This window comes from Cylas formicarius, unplaced genomic scaffold, assembly GCF_029955315.1.
Source record: "Cylas formicarius isolate icCylForm1 unplaced genomic scaffold, icCylForm1.1 PGA_scaffold_6__28_contigs__length_40554024, whole genome shotgun sequence".
Classification (NCBI taxonomy): domain Eukaryota; kingdom Metazoa; phylum Arthropoda; class Insecta; order Coleoptera; family Brentidae; genus Cylas; species Cylas formicarius.
The window spans coordinates 26,392,921-26,411,694 of NW_026844347.1; the positions used below are offsets into that span (position 1 = coordinate 26,392,921).

Consider the following 18,774-nt stretch of genomic DNA (forward strand, 5'->3'; position numbering starts at 1 on the left):
TTTCCAAAGTAAAACACACCGCTGAAAAAAGTTGGAAAATAATTAACTAAATACTTTTTAAAATGTCTTTAATCAATTAAAAAACAAGAAAATCTGCAGAATAATTTGTCAAGTAAGAATTAATGCTGCTTCTTATTGAATTTCATTTTTTTTACTTTATTTTTAGATTTGCTTTCTTTAAAATTTCCGAAATTTTGTAACTTTTTCTGTTTTTTTAGAGTTTTATTAATTTTCAAGCCCACTTCCTTTGGAATGTCCTCCCAACTTAGTTTCGTGCTCTCCAATCTGTCATCATCCTTCTCTTCTGCTTTTGATTCCTTTTTTTTGTTAATTGTCCTATAGGTCTTCCTTTCTTCATATTTTCCCTTAGAAACTCTGTTTGCTTTTCCTTCTTTTTTTGTTTCAACTGCATTGATTTTTACATTGTCTTTATCTTTTCTATGTGTCCGTTTATTTGCTGGCTGTTTAACTATGGACAAAAAGAGAGATAAAATTTTAAAAAATTTCGATCAAAAATTACTTAAGATAGAACTTTAGGTATTTGTAATATTTAAGCAAAACCATTATTTGGAGGCCCTACTTCATAAATTAACTAAGGTGGATTACCAAAAAGTAAGAACAAAATAAATTCTTAAATATCAAGAAGAGAATTTTATTATATTAGATTTTTTCTTCCACTCTTAATAGACACCCTAATAAATTTCTACTCAAGGTTTTATACAGAAACTCCAAAATGTTTTATTATTAATATTTTTCCTTTATTTATATTTATTTATTGATTTATTATTTTTATATTTGTATTATCCCATTTTACTCGTGATGATTGTATGACAATAATTGAGAAAAACATTAAATAAAGTGTATTGTATCCTGTCATACCCCACTAGTAAGCAGACAAAAACAGTGCCAAAAATCTATTTATTTAAATTCAATTCTAAGTTATAAAAATTCAATCATTTTTTTCTACTTTCTTTAATGCTTACCAAAATGATCTCCATCATCTTCAGCCTTCCTTTTTGACGAATCTTCAAGGGGTTCTAACTCAAAACCTTCCTCCGCGTCTTCATTACCATCAGCATTCTGAGTTTTAGGTATAACATTGGAAAACTTTTTTAGTTTTGCCACAAAAAAACCATCCATATTATGTTCATGGGGATAGAACCTCCGGGTATGACTCATTGTTGGATGAAACCTACAATTGACCTCTACACACATACTGTGATAAAACTGATACAATTCCAACCTTAAATTTCGGTATTTTGTAAACCCATTAGTACCAAAACCTAAACCAGTATCTACCAGCTTGACGTTTCTCTTTTTTAAGGCGAAGTCCACAACCCACTCATTCTCCTCAGGTAAAATTGAACATGTGGAATAAACGATATATCCTCCAGTGTTAGATTTCGCATTTATACAATCAATAGCTGCCAAGAGCAACTGACGTTGCAAATTGTAACACCTTTGAACATCCTGGTCATCCTTGCTGGTTTTCACACTGGGATCTTTTGCCACAACCCCAGTTCCTAAGAACATATGATACTAAATAGCTCGTACACTATAAACGCAACCCTACCTGTACAAGGAGCATCCAGAAGAACCCTATCAAAAAAGACTTTCATAAAATCTGGATATTTTCTACCATCCATACAAGTAATTGCCGAGTTTACTACTCCTAAACGATGAAAATTTCCAACCACTGCTGTGATACGATCCCTGGAATAACATAAATATTACATATTCAATCGGGGAACAGCAAGTCTAAACCACAACTTTCTACAAGCATTTAATTTAACTTACTTATTTGAATCATTTGCAAACAAAACTCCAGTGTTTTTCATTACAGCAGCAATGTGTGAAGCTTTGCCTCCGGGCGCTGCAGCCATATCCAGGACCTTTTCTCCTTCTTGAGGAGCTAAAGCCATCACAGGAAGCAGACTTGAAGCACCCTGAATAATGTAATGGCCAGCCAAATATTCTGGAGTGGCTCCCATTGGCACTTGAGACGTATATACAACCAGGCCAATCTAAAATTTAAAGCACAATAGAATAAAAATTCCCTTAGTTACACAAACATCTTAGAGATCAACAGATTATTGTACTACCCTGTCAAGGATAATACTAAAATTTACAAGTGAAGTAGTGAAGCATTTAAAAAAATTACTTTCCCTAATGATAATTGAAGAAATAGTCAACAACATAAGAACATTAGACCTGTAACACTCTCAATTTCATAAATTCTTCATCTGGTTTAAGAAATTTATGTCATCATGTAACAAAAAGTACTTACCTTGCTCCACTTCCCCACAGGATCCAAATTAACACCTCTGTTAATCAATGCTTGGGCTAAATCCCGCCTCCTAGTTTTTAAACTGTTGGTCCTGATGGTCAAAGGTCGTTGTACTTCACTTGCCTCAAGAAATTCTAATAATTCTGACAAGGGAAACAGCTGCATAAGTTTCTCCATAAGGAATTCATTGTAGCTGTAATACATGCACAAATCCTTTCTCAAAAGGTCTATATACTGAGAGCGAGAATGTTCCTTGTCCCTAAGCCTTTTAAAATCTGATAACACAGCTATCATCTCTCTTATGCGTTGCTGGCAATCCTGCAAGGTTTGCAACTGTTCTTCAGATTCTTTGGTGGGAAACTGAAAATGTTCTTGATTTGCTATATTTAATTTCAATTCCTCATCAGCTAATTTCTGCTCTTTGATCTGTTGTTTATGAAGAATTTTGTTTTGTTTTTCAATAGGAAGCAAATCATCATCAGATTTGCCATTTTCGTCATCATTTTCACTGTCTGAATCAAATTCATCCTTCTGATCAGTATCATCTGATAAATCATCTAAAGTGCCCACTTTGACATTATCTTCCTCATTCATATTATTACTTACACCATTTTGATATTGTTTTTTTCTTGTATTGTTATTTTTTGGTTTTAACCAATTCTTATTATCATCTGAGTAGCCCTTTATATGCTTGCCTTTTGATTTTTTCACTTCCTCCTCCTTTGCGAACTCATCTGATTCATCAGATTCACTGGTTAGTTTCTTGACAAATTGTCCCGGTGGATTTTTTTCTTTGTTTTTCTTTCCCTTTCCAACTTTGTCTAGTATTTCTTGCCGTTTCTGTTCCCGTTTTTTAAGTCTTCTCTTCTGCCTTACGCTTAATTTTTTGTCGCTGTTTTCCGTCTCTAAAACAACCGATCTATTACATATTCTTTAATTTAAATTATACGCTACCTGCTAAGGCTTTAGGGAAGACTGGATCTTTCTGCTTTTTGGCCTTTTTTCCAGGTCCCTTTTTCACCAACACACCCTCTTTAAAATGCGCCTTTCTGCCCATTATGATAAAAGGGCGTTCTGTAGACCAGCGTTGTTCGGAATTTGAATCAAACCCGCCGAACCCCTTATACGCTTAAGCACATTCGAAAACAAAATTGTAAGGTTATATTTTATATACTCACAGACTACAAAAGAGCCTCGCATTTCTGAACAAAAACAACTTCTGTCTGCTGAAAGGGACACTTTCGTAACATTCCTGAAAGAGTCAAAATTTTTTATCGTAAAGCATTGAAATTCGGTAATCTTGTTTTTTCCTTTTTGGTAACAATCATGTTCTGAAAAAATCCAATAGTATCGTTCCTAATGCTTGAGCGACCTCAAGTCTGAGTATATTTTAAGTTAAACTTGTTACAAAACGTCTGGATTCTTCCTGCTTCGGTTTTTGTTGAGTCGAACTTCCTGAAACTATTAAACTCTGAAGAAGTCAACAAGTTGATTAACTAAAAGTTAGCAAGTTCGACTCGACAAAAACTGAAGAAGGAGGAATTCAGAAGTTTTGTAAAAAGTATTACAGTGGCCCGCGGAAGTTTCTTTAAAAAATGACTTAATTTTATATATAAAACAGAGTCGAGGGATATTTATAAATTGTGTGCGTCAAAGAAACGAATATCAAACTCTACACCGTAACAGATGTCGGAAATGGCCGAATAATCCTGGTAAAATTGCTTGTATTGAAAACATCTTCTAAGACTTATCTATAGTTATCCTCCATTTTCACAGCTTAATATAGAGGTTACACCCAGTGTCCACGTTATTAGAATATTCGCCAAGAAAATTACTTTCATTTATGGTGACAAACTTAACTTGGAATAACTATCCTATTTTCCAATAATGGCTCGATACGGCCAGCGACCAGAAAACGCTTTAAAACGCGCAAATGGTACGAAAATAATTTTACCCATCACATATGTATTTACTTATCTTTTCCGGTCTAATTAGTGTAATTATATTTTTTTATTTAGAATTTATCGAAGTGGGAAAACCTGCAAGAGCCCTGGATACGTTGCAGGAAGTTTTCCGCAACAAAAAATGGGCCTACAATTGGTCAGAATCGGTGCTGGAACCGATTATGTTCAAGTATTTAGATCTCTGTGTGGAACTGAAAAAGTCTCATATTGCAAAAGAAGGCCTTTTCCAGTATCGAAATATGTTTCAGTCAGTCAATGTTGGTTCGTTGGAAAATGTTATTCGAGGTTATTTAAGAATGGCTGAAGAAAAAACAGAGAATGCAAGAGAGCAATCAGCTCAAGCAGTTATCGATATAGATGATTTAGATAATTTAGCAACTCCCGAAAGCATTCTTTTAAGTGCTGTATCTGGCGAAGATGCACAGGATCGTTCAGATCGCACTATATTGACACCATGGGTTAAGTTTCTGTGGGAGTCCTATTGTCAGTGCTTAGAACTATTACGGACAAATGCTCATGTTGAAAATTTGTATCACGATATAGCTAGAATGGCATTTCAATTTTGCCTTAAGTACAACAGAAAAACTGAGTTTCGCAAATTATGTGACAAGTTAAGGAAGCATCTTGAAGATATTTGCAAGTTGCCTGCTTTGGTGGCAAATGTTTCAATGTCTAAGCCTGAGACCCAGCAACTAAACCTGGAGACCAGGTAAGCTAGAAAGTATAGTATAGTTGCATTTAATTTTTCAAAATTGATTTTATTAAATTGTTCCTGTTATATTTGCTATAAAATGTTAGATTGCACCAACTGGATTATGCTATTCAAATGGAACTGTGGCAAGAGGCTTACAAAGCTATAGAAGACATCCACAATTTAATGAATCTTTCCAAGAAAATGCCTGTTCCCAAAACAATGGCAAACTACTATCAAAAGCTAGCTATGGTATTCTGGAAAGCAGGAAACTATCTTTTCCATGCTGCTGCTTTATTTAAACTACTTCAATTGAGCAAGGAAATGAAGAAAAACATTACACACGAGGAATTACAGAGAATGGCTTGCAGGTAGTAAAAATTTCATCATATCAATATCGTATGTGCAGATGTTGGACCTTGACTTTTAATCATTTTCTTGCCTTTATCTGAACTTTTCCCAAACAATTACCCCAAATAAAGGCAATAAAAATTCCTAATTGTTTTACCAAGGTATTAGCGATCTTTAATGTTCCCTGATTTTACCGCACATACATATTAATAGGTAACATAAATTGAAATTCAACAAAATTGAATGTGCCTTTATAATTAAAATTTTCAATAAAAATTCCCTGAAAATGTTTCCACCTATATTTTTTTAGAGTATTGTTGGCCACTTTGGCTATTCCACTACCATCAGCTCATCCGGAATTTGATAGATTTATTGAAACTGACAAATCTCCTTTAGAAAAAGCGCAAAGATTAGCGGTTCTCTTAGGATTATTTCAGCCGCCTACCAGGGCAAGTCTCTTAAAAGATTTGGTAAGTAGAATTCAGTTTTTTATGGCCATTGATAATGAATATGCACTCTAATATTATTTGAACAACTTCATTAGGTTCGAGTAAATGTTGTCAATTTGGCCACTCCCCAACTTCAAGACCTTTATCGTTGGTTGGAAGTAGAATTTGATCCACTGAATTTAAGCTCCCGAGTGCATAGTGTTATAGAGCAGATCCAGGCAGATGAGAATAGCTCTGCTTTGCAGCAATATATTCCTGCCCTGCAGGATGTGACTTTGGTCAGGCTTGTTAGACAAGTGGCGCAGGTGTATCAGACAATACAGTTTGCACGACTCCTAGACCTTGCCAAGTTTGCTAACTCATTTCATCTAGAAAGGCTGTTGGTTGATTGCGTTAGACATAATGATATGCAGGTAGGATTTGTGTGTAATATGTGAGAATCTATTAAATAAATTGACTGGTGATTCACTTTATATAAACATTCACTATGCACATTTTCAGATTAGAATAGACCACGGAAAGCAATGTATTCATTTCGGCATTGATTTGAGCGAAAGTCAACGCGAGGATAAACCTGAAGGACCAACTTTGCAAGTCATGCCCAGCGAGCAAGTTCGCAATCAGTTAGTTGATATGTCAACTGTGTTAAATCAAGCCATTCATATAATTAACCCAAATAAAAAGAAGGTAAATGATAAAAATAAAATAATAATATTGTAATACAAATGTCATATTGGTTATAGTATAGTTTAAAGGTTATATTTGATATTTTAGATGGAAAGAGAGAAGATTCGAACTGCAATGGTGCAAAATTATCATGAAACCAAGGTGAAGGAACACCAAAAAATCTTGCAGAGGCACAAAATCATAGAAGATCGAAAGGAGTATATAGAAAGATTGATCACTGTCCGTGAGGAAGAAGAACTTAAGAGGTATAGCATGTCTGATGAGTTTTTTATTGCAGTGAATATTATAATGGCGATTCTAGGATTGAAGAATTGCAAAGACAGATGATCCTGGCTGAGCAAAAAAGATTGGAGCAGGAAAGAGAAGAACGGGAACGCAAACGTGCGTTGAATGAAATTCAACAGATTAAAGACCGCCACCTTAAAGAAAAATTGCAACAAGTAGGGTTTGCAGTCCCACCCACCTTTATTTTTTTTAATCAACAAACCCTTTCCTTTTTATACAGATAAGTCAAACTGGTCATGGGCAAAAGATTCTTAAGAAATTGGATGAAGATGATATTAAAAAGCTTGATGCTGATCAGATCGCTGCCAAGGAGGCTGAGGAACTGCAGAAAGAAAAAAGGGAACTGCAAGCTAAATTGAAATCTCAGGAAAAGAAGGTATCTGATGTAGCTACAAAAGTTTATTATCACTATGTTTAGATATTTTTGTCTGTCAAATCTGCATAAAAATAAAACTTAACGTGCTTTTGTAGGTGGATTATTTTGAAAGAGCAAAACGATTGGAAGAAATTCCTCTGTTGCAAGAGAGTTTAAAAGAACGCCAGCTACAGGATCAGAACTTCTGGGAGCAACAGGAGAGGGAAAGAATCGCAGCTGCTATTGAAGAGCGCAGATTGGCTGTAATGACGAGGGATAGATTAGCACGTATGAAGGTTGACAAGGTAAGAATAAAATCTGGGATGTGTTTAAATAAATACATAGAATAAAATAATCTTTATTGAATGAAAAATAATACCATATCAAACCATGTTGGACTTTTTTCTTTAATTCCAGGATGAGTTCCTGGCCAAACTCAAGAAAGAGCGGAATATTTTATATGAAGACAAATTGAAGGAATTTGAGAAACATCTGGCAGTGGAGAGAAGTAAGAGGTTGGCCGAAAGGAAGGCTAAGCGTAAGGAGGAAAGACGTCGTAAGTACCTCAAAGAGAAGGAAGAGGAAGAGGAGAGAAAAAGAGAGGAACAACGCAGGTACGTCATTCATTTTTTTGGCGATATATATTGAATGAAATGAAAATTGGTTGTAGGCTAGAAGAAGAGGAACGCCAGGCGCGTGAAGAAAAGGAACGCAAGGAGCGAGAAGAAAAAGAACGATTGGAACGAGAGAAGCGAGAAGAGGAGATGAGATTGAAGCAGGAAATGTTAGACCGTGCAGCGGCCAAACAAAAACAGAGGGAGGAAGAGATAGAAAGAAAGTTGAAAGAGGAAAAGGAGAAAGAAAAGACGGGTAACGTTTGGAGAAGAAACGACAAGGAAGTGACTGCAAAAAAGCCGGAGTTGGGGTCTTGGAGAGCCAGCGGCTCAGGCGATAAAGATAAAGATGAGAAAAAGACGGATGTTTGGACACCCAGTTAGTATTTTGGAGAAAGGTTTAATATCTATTTTACCTTATTTGTTCAAGGACATCGCATGGAAGATCGTGGTGGTGACAACTGGCGGCGTGAGGATAAGGAAAGAAAACGAGATGATCATCATGATCGTGAGCGAGACCAATTCAAAGAGAAATATGAAGATTCTGACCGGCCAAGAGATCGCCGTGAAATTAGTAGAAGTGGATATGAGAGGGAAAGAGCTTATGATAGAGGTGCGTTTCAAAATTTGTCATTAATATACATATTCACTTGAAGACAATTGGAAATACTTGATCAGTTAAACAGTTCTCCAAATAAATAATAAAATCGAGAATATATCATTTTGTTAACATTTATTTGCCTTATTCAATATTTTAGCTCCTGATAGAATTCGCAGAGATGACAGAGATGGTGGGAGAAATTTTGAAAGAGAAGGCCCCAAGACCTTTGATAGAGAGGGAGGCAGAGATTCTGGAAGGTACATTTGGGTTTTCTTTTTTTAATTCTTTCGCGTTTGAAAAAAGAAAACAGTTTTTTTTTTATATAGGGATGACAGGGAGAAAAAGCCTGAATCTGGTGTTTGGCGAGCACGGACTATGGGCGATGAGGCACCCCGTCGCAGCACTGGACTTCCGCCACCTGGCAGGGGGATTTCTCGCGACGGAGGGGGTGTAGGAGAATGGCATAAAGATGGCCCTCGGCGAGATGAACCTATAAGAAGAGGTGCCACGGATGAGAGAAAGGCTGCTCCTTCACCAAAGGAAAAACGTAAAATTGCATTTACTTTGGTCCCTACCATTAGTTACTTCATTCCTATTTTTAGCTGCTCAAGAGCAAGGTTCAGGAGAGGAAGATGGTTGGTCCACAGTCCGGAACCGGCGTTAGGTCATTTATCATAATCCAAGCTTATATAATGGAAAATGGTGGTAGTGTGAAAATATTATCAAAGGGATAGTTTATTGCCTAGCTAACCTAAAACCAATAATATGTAAACCTTATTCAATAAATTGATTTTTGCCTAGACTTATTTAAGTTTTTATCAAAATAAATATAAAGATAAAGAATCAAGTTGATACAAAAATTTTGTTATATCATAAGCAGATTGGACAAAGCCTTTGTTCTGGAAGTTGATAATATTATTACTACATCTTAATAAATCTACGTCACAGTAGGCTTCAGTAGGTTTTGGAGACGACATTATAGTTAACCAGTTGCCTTGCTACTGTTTGACCAATGTTTAAAGTCTTAAAGCAATATTGCATATTTTATAGTTGTATATTTAAGAATTTAAATTCATAAGTTTAGACCACAGGCATATGCAGGCTCACAGTGTAGAGAGCCATTGCCCAAGAGGTTTGAAAATTCATTGCTATTTAGGTCCTAGAGAGAAAGTGTATGCACTGAAGAGTCTTAAAATTGACAAATTTCATTAAAGGTAAAAATCCATTTCATGGGTTAGGATTTTTTATTTTAGATTTTTCTTCAAACTGGATATCATAGAAACAAAGAGTTTCTTATTACATGTTCAAAATATGCTAAAAAACATGACTTATAAAATATAATGTATGTTATTTAACATAAAAATGACATATTTTACAATGAATTCAGAAAATGCTTGATTTGATAATAAAATACAGAGCAAGCTCAAAACTTGCAATATAGTTAAAATCCAGCCCTCTCCAGTTTGTCTAGCTGTCTAGTCAACTTTTCTTCTTTGGATTTCCGCAGCTGACTTGAAGCTTTGGTTCTTATGAATTGTGAAACAAATTTGTCAACATCTATTTCACCTTGTAAAAAAGCCTCTGCTATAATTTCACTCTCTTCTTCGGCCTTTTCAGCGGCCTTCTTTAGTTCCTCTTGTATATTTCTTGGTAAATACTTTTCTGAAAGATTTTGAAATAGAGAAAAGAGCCTCTCGTTTTCAAACGCAAGTTTTGTGACTTCCTCAATTTGGAAATTGATTTTTTCTTTAGATTGTGTTAATATTTCTTCCTTTTTTAAATTGCTTTCGGCCATATCTTCTATGTGTTGAATAAGATTATTTATTTCATGATTTTGCTCTTTGATAATTGGTAGTTTGTTAATTAATTCTACCTGGTAATCTTCATTCTCATTAAGAAATTTCAATTCCTTGATTTCAAAGTCATTTAATTCCGGGAAAATACTGAAAGGTAGAGCTGGGTGTTGACCATTTTTTTGTTGAGTACTTGAACTGTAACTGGATTCAGACAAAGAAGGTGAGGGATAAAGTGTAATGCTTGCTGTAGCAGGATTTACCAAAGGTGGAGGGTTCCTTTGAAATTCTCGGATAATAGCTTGCACAACTCGTCCCAAATCAGAATGAATGGTAAAATTTAGCAACCCCGGAGCAGAGGTTATCACCCCGTTTGGGTTAACCCATGCATGTATGACTGCCGGTTTAATCATTAACAAGGGCTTTTCATTTGGAAAGTCTGATCCCAACGAAATTTTCAGTACCAAATTTTCAATACCAGCTTGGAAGGAGATCTCATATTCTGAATCGACTTCTATTTCTGTGACGTTGGCATTGAATATTTTTAGAGTATTAATTTGATGCTTTCTAATATCTGCTACATCTTGTTTATAAAGTCTTGGTAACATTACTAAATCTTATTAACATTTTCCAATAATAATTTGGAACATAACCTAGCACTGAATTTTCTCTCAATCTTCTTTACTGTTATTCCCGAATTTACTACAATCAATCGGCCAGTTCACAGAAACTAAAGTTTTATATTAACATCCTGAGGTATCTTCGTAATAGAAACAGTCTGGAATGGTCCCTTATCGTCCAACTTCAAAAGCTTTTAAAGCAAATAAACTTTCTTTATGCTATGACTTTTTAAATCCATGGTAAGCATTTGAATAAAATAACTACGCCCCAAACTCTTACCGGCCGTTCAGCCTAGTTGTTAATCAGGATTGAGGAAAGAGATGGCTCCGCTGAAAACTTTAACACAAACTACAAAGACTAAGACCCATATAGACAACTAGAAATTTAAACCGAATTCCATAAACAATTGTTTTTCCAGCGACTAGGAGGCTACTATGCATAAATGTGTGCATTTTTTAACTTATTTTGACAAATTTTGACATTTTGACAAATGTTCAAAAGAAAAAGTAGACTTATAAATTTGTAATAAAATTTATCGATTTATTATATTTTAATAATTATATTAAAAATAATTTTATTTTTTTATCATAGAACTGAAAAACTTTTTATACCATGCTCTCGGTTAATTTTTAGTATCGGCAGAGACAACTAGTTTGTTCTGGAATCGGTATAGTGACATTTGGGATTTTGGATTTATTAAAGTGACATTGGTTGTATTGTTTTTATATGGGTGTTTTGGTTCGATTATATTTTGAAGGGACGTTCAATTTTTAACAAATTAATATTTACTTGGTTTAGTTTTCTCAGGAAAGTTTATTAATTGAGACTACAGTACATAAGAAATACAAAATGAAACTGTAAGAGCCAACATGAATTCGTAACAAAAGCACATAGGGGGGCTGATAGATGCTTAATTTAAAATAAAAAATTCTATATGTCGTGCCCAGGACAATTTTTGAGATAATGATTTGATAGACTTGAACAAAGCAAAAAAAACATGGTTCCTATTCCCGCCGAGTATATGCCAGATTTCTGGAACCAGATCGCTACTGAGTGCCCACTTATTGAATTGACTTGTTTATTACCAAATGGAATAGTTGTACCTTTAAAAGCAAATTACAATGCTACCTTGGCTGAAATTAAAGAAGTAAGTTATCTGCATTCTCTGATTTATTGGTAGGTAAGTTTAAATGTCTCACTTTCAGGACCTTTGGGAGGAAGCCTCCCGAATGCCTCTTTATGGCAAGCTCCATGATATATCGGATTATATTTTTAAAATTATTAATTCTATGGCCGAGGTAGAAGAATTAAATGATGAATCAAGAAGATTAAGTGACATTAGGCCAACAGGAGCAGTTCTTATAATAACTGAATGTCGTGGCAATTCGGTTGATCATAACATTAATATTGCCATTGGTCATTTAATTGGAAAGGGTAGTTATTGGCTTTTTATATTAGTAGTAATACAAATCATAAATTGCAATGAAATTTGATTGATTAAATATTCAATATTTTTAGCATTGCAAGACTTTGATGCATTAAACAGTTCGGAAATAAATGATTTTCGCTTTAAAATGAGGAAGATGGGTGAGGAAATTGCAAAAAAAAGAACTGAGGTAACATGGTTGGAAAAATTATACTATCAATTTCCTCCACGGATTGCTGAAAACAGCTATATTATGCTTGAAACAATTAAAGAAAATAAAAATATAAAAGTTGAAACAAAGTGTGAATATGAATATGATTATACAGACAAAAACAATGAAAAGGAGGTTATGCAAAGTTCATCCAAATTCTTTGTGTCCCCCCTGATAAAACCAACAAAGTTAATAGAGATGATTCTTTCAAAAAGAGCCAATATTTTAAAGATTAAAAATGAAAGAGTACATGAATATGTTTTAAAAGTTTGTGGTAGAGACGAATATCTTGTTGGTGATAATCAAATAATACAATTTCGATATATACAAGACTGCATTTCTAAAGATATTACACCAACATTATTAACAGTACATATAGATAGAGTGCCAAGTAAGTTCTATTTATCACTTTTGTGATAATTTGGATTATAGGGATTTTCTGTACATTATCATTTTTTATAGTTTTGAAAAGTAGTGACTATGAAAGTGTAGATGGTTATGATATTAGAAAATCTCGAACTACATCTTACAATTCAGGAAATACCTTACGGAAGAAGAAGAATGCTAAATCGTCTTGGAGTATCACTGAAAATTTTGCAATTACTGTCTGTACAGCTAGTAAATTAAATTGTGATACCCGGAAAATAACTGAGGTAAGTACAATGAGATTTTTTGAAATTTAGCTAATGAATTTTGAGTTTTTTTTAATTTTCAATTTTTATATAACTATAATTGCAGATCCTACAGTTTGCTGCATCGGAGGTGGTGCTTTAAAACAAACTTTTTTTTTCTTACTATTCTTGTTTTCTCCGTAATTTGAATATATATTCTTTTCAGATTGGTGTTCAGGCAGGGCTTTTTCATGGAGGCAAACCTTTGTGCCAGCCTCTAAAAACAGAAGAAAGACTAGTGTCAGAGAAGTGTGATGCTGAGTTTGATATTTCTCTAGACTTCGACATTCAAGTGTGCAATATTCCCAGAAATGCTAAGCTCTGTTTTGTCGTCTATGAGTTAAGCAAGTATGCTAAAGGAACTAGAACCCGGAAAACCAAAGATCTGAAGGTATCATTAATGCTTGTTATTGTTATGCTAAAATATATAAATAATAAAAAAATAAATTTTTATATTTGTAGGATAGCTTAATGAATCCAATAGCTTGGGCAAACACATCAGTTTTTGATTTCAAGGGGCAGTTAAGAACAGGTGCAATGACGCTTTATATGTGGACCTATGCTGAAGATATGATGTCGGATGAGGTGTTGCATCCATTGGGAACAGTAGTTAGTAACCCCAACACTGATTATTCTACAGCTTTAACTCTAAATTTCAAAGGGTACCATTACAGTTTCACTTTCATTCATGTAAAGGAATTATTGTCCTTGTGGATTTTAGTTACACAGCAGATCAAACTCTAATGTTTCCTTGCACAGAATCTGTTATTGAATATGCTTTAAAGTTAGAACAGGAGCAGATTTTGTCTATGAATACTTTCGTTTTAACTGTTGATAATGAAATGGAAAATTGCAAAAGACTGATTAATGAAATGGACAACTTTTATGATGTCCACGACCAAGTAAGATATAATCTTTTCGTTAATAAAAATTATAGAATATTAGCTAAATTTGTACAATAAATTCGATCACAACTTTTGTTGAAGGATAGAAAAGTACTTTGGAGTCATAGACGGTACTGGATGAGAAATATGCCTGAAATTTTACCAAAATTGTTATCCTGCATTGACTGGGATAAAAGAGAAGAGGTGTGTCAGGTTATAGCTTTGCTTAGAGAGTGGCCAAAGTTGCCGGTCGAAAAGTCTCTGGAGTTATTGGACTATGCATATGCTGACCAGGAGGTTAGGTCATTTGCTGTAAAATGTTTGATGGATGTTAGGTACATTGCTTTAAATATTGTCAACCAACAACTTCTATCTTGCGATGATATCAATATATTAATTTTGTAGTGACGAAGATCTTCAACTGTATTTATTACAACTTGTTCAGGCAATCAAACATGAACTGTATTTGGAGTGTGATTTAGTACATTTTTTGATTAAGAGAGCTTTAACCAATCAAAAAATTGGGCATTTTCTGTTTTGGCATTTAAGGTAGGCAAATTTATTTATTTTTAGGTATTTATGCCTTTCGTAAGTTACTAATTAATTGTTCAATTTAAGGTCAGAAATGCAAGTGGCCGCTGTTTCTGTCCGATTTGGTCTCATCTTAGAAGCATACTGTAGAGGAAGTCAAGAACACATGATAGAGCTACAAAGACAGTTACAGAGTATAGACAAGTTAAAGACATGTAGTGATATGGTGAGAGAGAGGAAAGACAAGGAAAAAGCGAAAGCTGTTTTAAAAGATCACCTTGGAGATGGAAAAGAAGTGGAACCTATAAGGAGTCCATTGGATCCCAGTTATAGGTGGAATGGAATAAAGTAAGATGAAGAGATTGATTTTTTTTAATATAACTGGTTTTTTAATATTATATCGGTAATTAGGTACAAAAAACATATATTTCTTACTGACAATAAGGTACTTCGTGATTAATTGATTGATTATGAAAAGTGTGCAAAACTTTACCAAATATGTTGAATATTTTTTTTAAATTTAAATATTTAGAAATCCCGATAACTAAAATTTAAAGCTGACTATTCCATTATTCAAATATGGGTTTAGGTAGATAGCTAGTGGAATCAGAATTGATATTGTTCTGTAACTTTTTAGGGTAGAAAAATGCAGAGTTATGGATAGTAAAATGAAACCACTTTGGGTGGTTTTTGAAAACTCTGATCCATATGGAGATGACATTTACTTAATATTCAAAAACGGTGATGATCTGAGACAGGACATGCTAACATTGCAAATGTTGAAAGTGATGGACCGGTTGTGGAAAAGTGAAGGCCTGGATTTGAGGTAAAGAGGAGTTTGCACACAGCATATTCTCTCCCTTAAAAATATATCATTTTCTTTCAGAATGAATCCCTATAATTGCATATCACTTGAGCATAAGGTTGGTATGATTGAAATTGTTTTAAATGCGGAAACGATCGCAAATATTCAAAAAGAGAAGGGAATATTCACGGCAACTGCGGCTTTTAGAAAAGGGCCAATTTTGGGTGAGTTAAGTAGTTATTTTAGGGCATTACTGTACCGCAAGTGTTATTTATTTTGTATTCTAGCATGGCTGAAAGACTATAACACTACAGAAGCTGCACTAAAAAAGGCAATCAATGAGTTCACTCTGTCTTGTGCCGGGTACTGTGTTGCCACTTACGTCCTGGGAATTGCCGATAGACATTCTGATAACATTATGGTGAAGCAAAATGGGCAGGTAAATATCAGCTGGGAATATTATAGAATAAAATACTATATTGTTCTTTTTTTTTTCAGTTGTTTCATATCGATTTTGGCCATATTTTAGGACATTTTAAAGAAAAATTTGGTATAAAACGAGAAAGAGTTCCCTTCGTTTTGACCCATGACTTTGTTTATGTTATAAACAAGGGACAAAAGACTGCACTAGAATTTAAAATATTCCAAGAATATTGCGAAAAAGTAAAATATAACATTTTACTTATTTTTTTTTTTACAGAATCCTTTTTAGGCGTTTTTAATTTTGCGCAAATATGGTAATTTGCTTCTGTCTTTGTTGGCCATGATGATATCTACAGGTCTTCCGGAGTTAAGTTGCGAGAAAGATCTTCATTATTTGAGAGAAACTTTGGTAAGTATGCGATAATTTTTTTAATGAGTCTAAGGGAGGTGCACAATCAGCGATGCTGATTATACAAACTGATATTGTTGCACAACTCGCACTAATACTGGGCAGGAAGAAACTTTATCATTTTTTCACAATCAGAGAGCAAATGAATTTTGATTGAAATCCTGGTTTATATGGCAAGTGAATAAAGATTTGTTTTCAGGTATTAAACAAAACTGAAGAAGAAGCTTTGGAGCACTTTCGACAGAAATTCAATGAAGCCCTCTCAAACTCGTGGAAAACATCATTGAACTGGGCTTCCCATAATATTTCAAAGAACAACAAAGTGTAAAGCTTCTCTTATGATGCTAAATGAAAGTTTTTCCATAGAAAATTATGTGCCAACTACTCAGAATGAGTATTTTTGATACAACATATTTGCGCGTTTCCATTCTTGTAATTTTCAAAAATTTTAAAGTTGGTTAGTTGGTTCCCTTATTTCAGAGAAAGCCAACGGAACACCGATTGTTGTGTCAGTAAATGAAACACAATTGTGGGGAAAATATAGATATGACGACCTGTTGTTGGAAGTAAAAATATATTGTTTTTCTCTTCCATTGTCTTAAGTATAGTGATCAATATACAAAATTGGGCTAAAAGGAGAGCAGACTTGGTAGTCACAATGCATATGTGATCATTTGCTTTATTTTCTATGTATATTGGCAGACCAAAGAGAAGGAGATCATTTTTTTTAATAGGGCACTTTGCTCTGAGGAAACCAGAGTTTCGAATATCCAACTTTAATTACATAACTTTTGAATCTTCCAAACCAAAAACACAAAAAAAAATAGTGTTAAGGATCAGCCACTTATTTCTTCTTTTTTCACTTTAATTGCTGAAGGAAAGGAGAAAAATACCCGCTCCCAAGATGGGAAAAGAAGAGAAACGGAAATAAAAAATTTAAAAAAAATTCAAACATTTGTTGTAGAGGAGAATTGTTATACTGTTATACTGATATCTGAGGTTTGAAATGCTTTATTTATATGAAATGGTTTTAAGATTTGTGATATTATTCAATTTTGCATTTTCTTTATAAAAAGTAATTTTTTTATGACTACTGTGGAAAAGTGTAAAAACCCAAGCCAACAAGATTTGAAAATAATGAATTTCACATAGTGCTTGAATTGATTCATATTTATCTAATTTTTTGCTGTAATGCGTGATTATTTTTGATCCTGCCAATGAATGTTGGCTTTGCTAGCATATTTTTTAGTGTTTCAAAAGATTGTACCAATGTAGACTGTTTGTTTTAGCCCATATGCAATCTATCTAAAAAGTCTTCATACCCTAATATTTTTATTGTTAATACATGAGAGCTTTCAATTTCTGTAAGTAATCATTAAAAATAAATGTGGTATTTATAGTATGGTAAATAAATATGCAGCATCTCGAAGTGTCGGTTTATTAACGAACTAACGGATTCGTCAATTGCACAGAATTATATAAAAAATATCTCTACATATTTAAATTATTGTTACGAATATGTGTGTCTGTAAAATATTTTTTGAAAATGTATTATTTCAATATTTTGTCGCATAACTGAGTCTTTGCTACATCTGTGATCATATTCCTTGGAGTTTTATTATACTCTTTTGTAACCAGGAATTTAAGCTCTTTCTGTTCCCACAAAAGTTGAAAAAAGGTACTCAGTTCTTGCCGAACTTTAGATATTAACCACTCATGTACCAGTTTGGCCGTAAGTTGAAACATGAAATGGCCCTCTAGTCCCAATTTTTGAATATTGTTCCATCAATATGTTTAGATAATCCATGGTAATAGTAAAATAAGTTTTTTCGCTATTTGACCATTGTACCCAACTCTATGTAAACATTTTCTTACATTTGTGAATTGATTACCTTTGAGAAGTCATCCTTTATTGCCCCGTCTAAGTGACGGACATTTAACTTCGGGTTATTCGATATTTTCCTCACTGAAAATGCTTCCTGAAAGAGAAGTTAACTTTTTTGGACAACCAGAACGAGACATTATTTTTTTATGAAGTAGTGGTCTGAAATTGCTAAGTTCCTCCACAAGTCTATAACAATATTTCCCACAGGATTTGAAACATCACAATTTCATTCACTCATTTTTGGTAAAAATCTTTATTATTAAACACTAAAATCAAATGATGTGTAGCAAATGGAAAATTTTGATTTGTGTTATCAAAATGCTTGGCAGGCGAAATGTGTCTACTGTGAATTAGCCTTTTTTGATGTAGTTTTGTTCAATCTTTAACTAATAATTGTATGTTTTTTAACAAACCATTAGTTGGAGGTATTACTAGACTTTTTTGATAGACGGTACTCCATTTTATTGAAATACTTATCGATTAATTTTTTTATGGCGGAAATAGTATGTAGTGTCTGCTCTAGCATATACTTGGTAATCGAAGCAAGAACAATAAACGAAGTTTTTTTGCCTTCTGTAAAATATACCTTTTGTAAATAGTAGATTTAAGGCTAATATCATTTTAATAAATACATTGAAATGTGGTTAATGATTTTTTTTGAAACCTGAAAAGCATCGATCGATACTCCTATTGGTAAAACGAATGATTGAACATTTTCAGTCCATCAAACCTGCACTTAAATAATTTTGGTTAGTTGCTGAGACGACATTAAAAAACATACCTGAACCTGAAACAGTTTGTAGGGTTTAGCTATAATCATTAGTCGTTAAA

At 33.8% G+C, this 18,774-nt stretch overlaps 4 protein-coding genes across 4 annotated transcripts; 2 read left to right on the forward strand and 2 right to left on the reverse strand.

Moving 5' to 3' along the window:
• Nucleotides 1-51: 51 nt before the first annotated feature.
• On the reverse strand, nt 52-3,451 carry LOC132703594 (uncharacterized). Its single transcript, XM_060672945.1, has 7 exons — nt 3,242-3,451; nt 2,288-3,192; nt 1,798-2,024; nt 1,574-1,713; nt 1,244-1,523; nt 984-1,192; nt 52-469 (listed from the first exon to the last, which is right to left on the reverse strand). Exons 1-7 carry the CDS (start codon nt 3,342-3,344, stop codon nt 120-122), a joined length of 2,214 nt encoding a protein of 737 aa, XP_060528928.1. The 5' UTR covers nt 3,345-3,451; the 3' UTR covers nt 52-119.
• A 608-nt stretch (nt 3,452-4,059) lies between these two features.
• Nucleotides 4,060-9,101, forward strand: LOC132702922 (eukaryotic translation initiation factor 3 subunit A). The gene is made up of 16 exons (XM_060671789.1): nt 4,060-4,223; nt 4,306-4,960; nt 5,050-5,313; nt 5,604-5,763; nt 5,838-6,155; nt 6,244-6,429; nt 6,517-6,674; nt 6,731-6,869; nt 6,935-7,090; nt 7,186-7,374; nt 7,487-7,683; nt 7,740-8,062; nt 8,114-8,296; nt 8,442-8,541; nt 8,611-8,831; nt 8,887-9,101. Exons 1-16 carry the CDS (start codon nt 4,175-4,177, stop codon nt 8,946-8,948), a joined length of 3,360 nt encoding a protein of 1,119 aa, XP_060527772.1. The 5' UTR covers nt 4,060-4,174; the 3' UTR covers nt 8,949-9,101.
• Nucleotides 9,102-9,490: 389 nt separating this feature from the next.
• LOC132702924 (vacuolar protein sorting-associated protein 37A) lies at nt 9,491-11,089 on the reverse strand. Its single transcript, XM_060671791.1, has one exon. The coding sequence runs from the start codon at nt 10,683-10,685 to the stop codon at nt 9,726-9,728; it is 960 nt and encodes a 319-aa protein (XP_060527774.1). The 5' UTR covers nt 10,686-11,089; the 3' UTR covers nt 9,491-9,725.
• Nucleotides 11,090-11,366: 277 nt separating this feature from the next.
• On the forward strand, nt 11,367-18,578 carry LOC132702923 (phosphatidylinositol 4,5-bisphosphate 3-kinase catalytic subunit delta isoform). Its single transcript, XM_060671790.1, has 16 exons — nt 11,367-11,845; nt 11,904-12,132; nt 12,217-12,726; nt 12,798-12,988; nt 13,173-13,397; nt 13,469-13,668; nt 13,728-13,908; nt 13,993-14,225; nt 14,296-14,439; nt 14,509-14,769; nt 15,059-15,247; nt 15,308-15,450; nt 15,514-15,665; nt 15,725-15,889; nt 15,939-16,058; nt 16,258-18,578. Exons 1-16 carry the CDS (start codon nt 11,696-11,698, stop codon nt 16,384-16,386), a joined length of 3,222 nt encoding a protein of 1,073 aa, XP_060527773.1. The 5' UTR covers nt 11,367-11,695; the 3' UTR covers nt 16,387-18,578.
• Nucleotides 18,579-18,774: the final 196 nt, after the last annotated feature.

Bases quoted from the DNA above. Each gene is read 5' to 3' on its own strand.
- LOC132702922 (XM_060671789.1), top strand. From the start codon at position 4,175: ATGGCTCGATACGGCCAGCGACCAGAAAACGCTTTAAAACGCGCAAAT. The intron at 6,870-6,934 runs GTAGGGTTTGCA...CTTTTTATACAG, and splicing joins TTAAAGAAAAATTGCAACAA to ATAAGTCAAACTGGTCATGG. The intron at 8,063-8,113 runs GTTAGTATTTTG...TATTTGTTCAAG, and splicing joins GACGGATGTTTGGACACCCA to GACATCGCATGGAAGATCGT.
- LOC132702923 (XM_060671790.1), top strand. From the start codon at position 11,696: ATGGTTCCTATTCCCGCCGAGTATATGCCAGATTTCTGGAACCAGATC. The intron at 11,846-11,903 runs GTAAGTTATCTG...TCTCACTTTCAG, and splicing joins CCTTGGCTGAAATTAAAGAA to GACCTTTGGGAGGAAGCCTC. The intron at 12,133-12,216 runs GTAGTTATTGGC...CAATATTTTTAG, and splicing joins TGGTCATTTAATTGGAAAGG to CATTGCAAGACTTTGATGCA.
- LOC132703594 (XM_060672945.1), bottom strand. From the start codon at position 3,344: ATGGGCAGAAAGGCGCATTTTAAAGAGGGTGTGTTGGTGAAAAAGGGA. The intron at 1,524-1,573 runs GTAGGGTTGCGT...ATATGTTCTTAG, and splicing joins TCTGGATGCTCCTTGTACAG to GAACTGGGGTTGTGGCAAAA. The intron at 1,193-1,243 runs GTTGGAATTGTA...GGTCAATTGTAG, and splicing joins ACAAAATACCGAAATTTAAG to GTTTCATCCAACAATGAGTC.
- LOC132702924 (XM_060671791.1), bottom strand. From the start codon at position 10,685: ATGTTACCAAGACTTTATAAACAAGATGTAGCAGATATTAGAAAGCAT.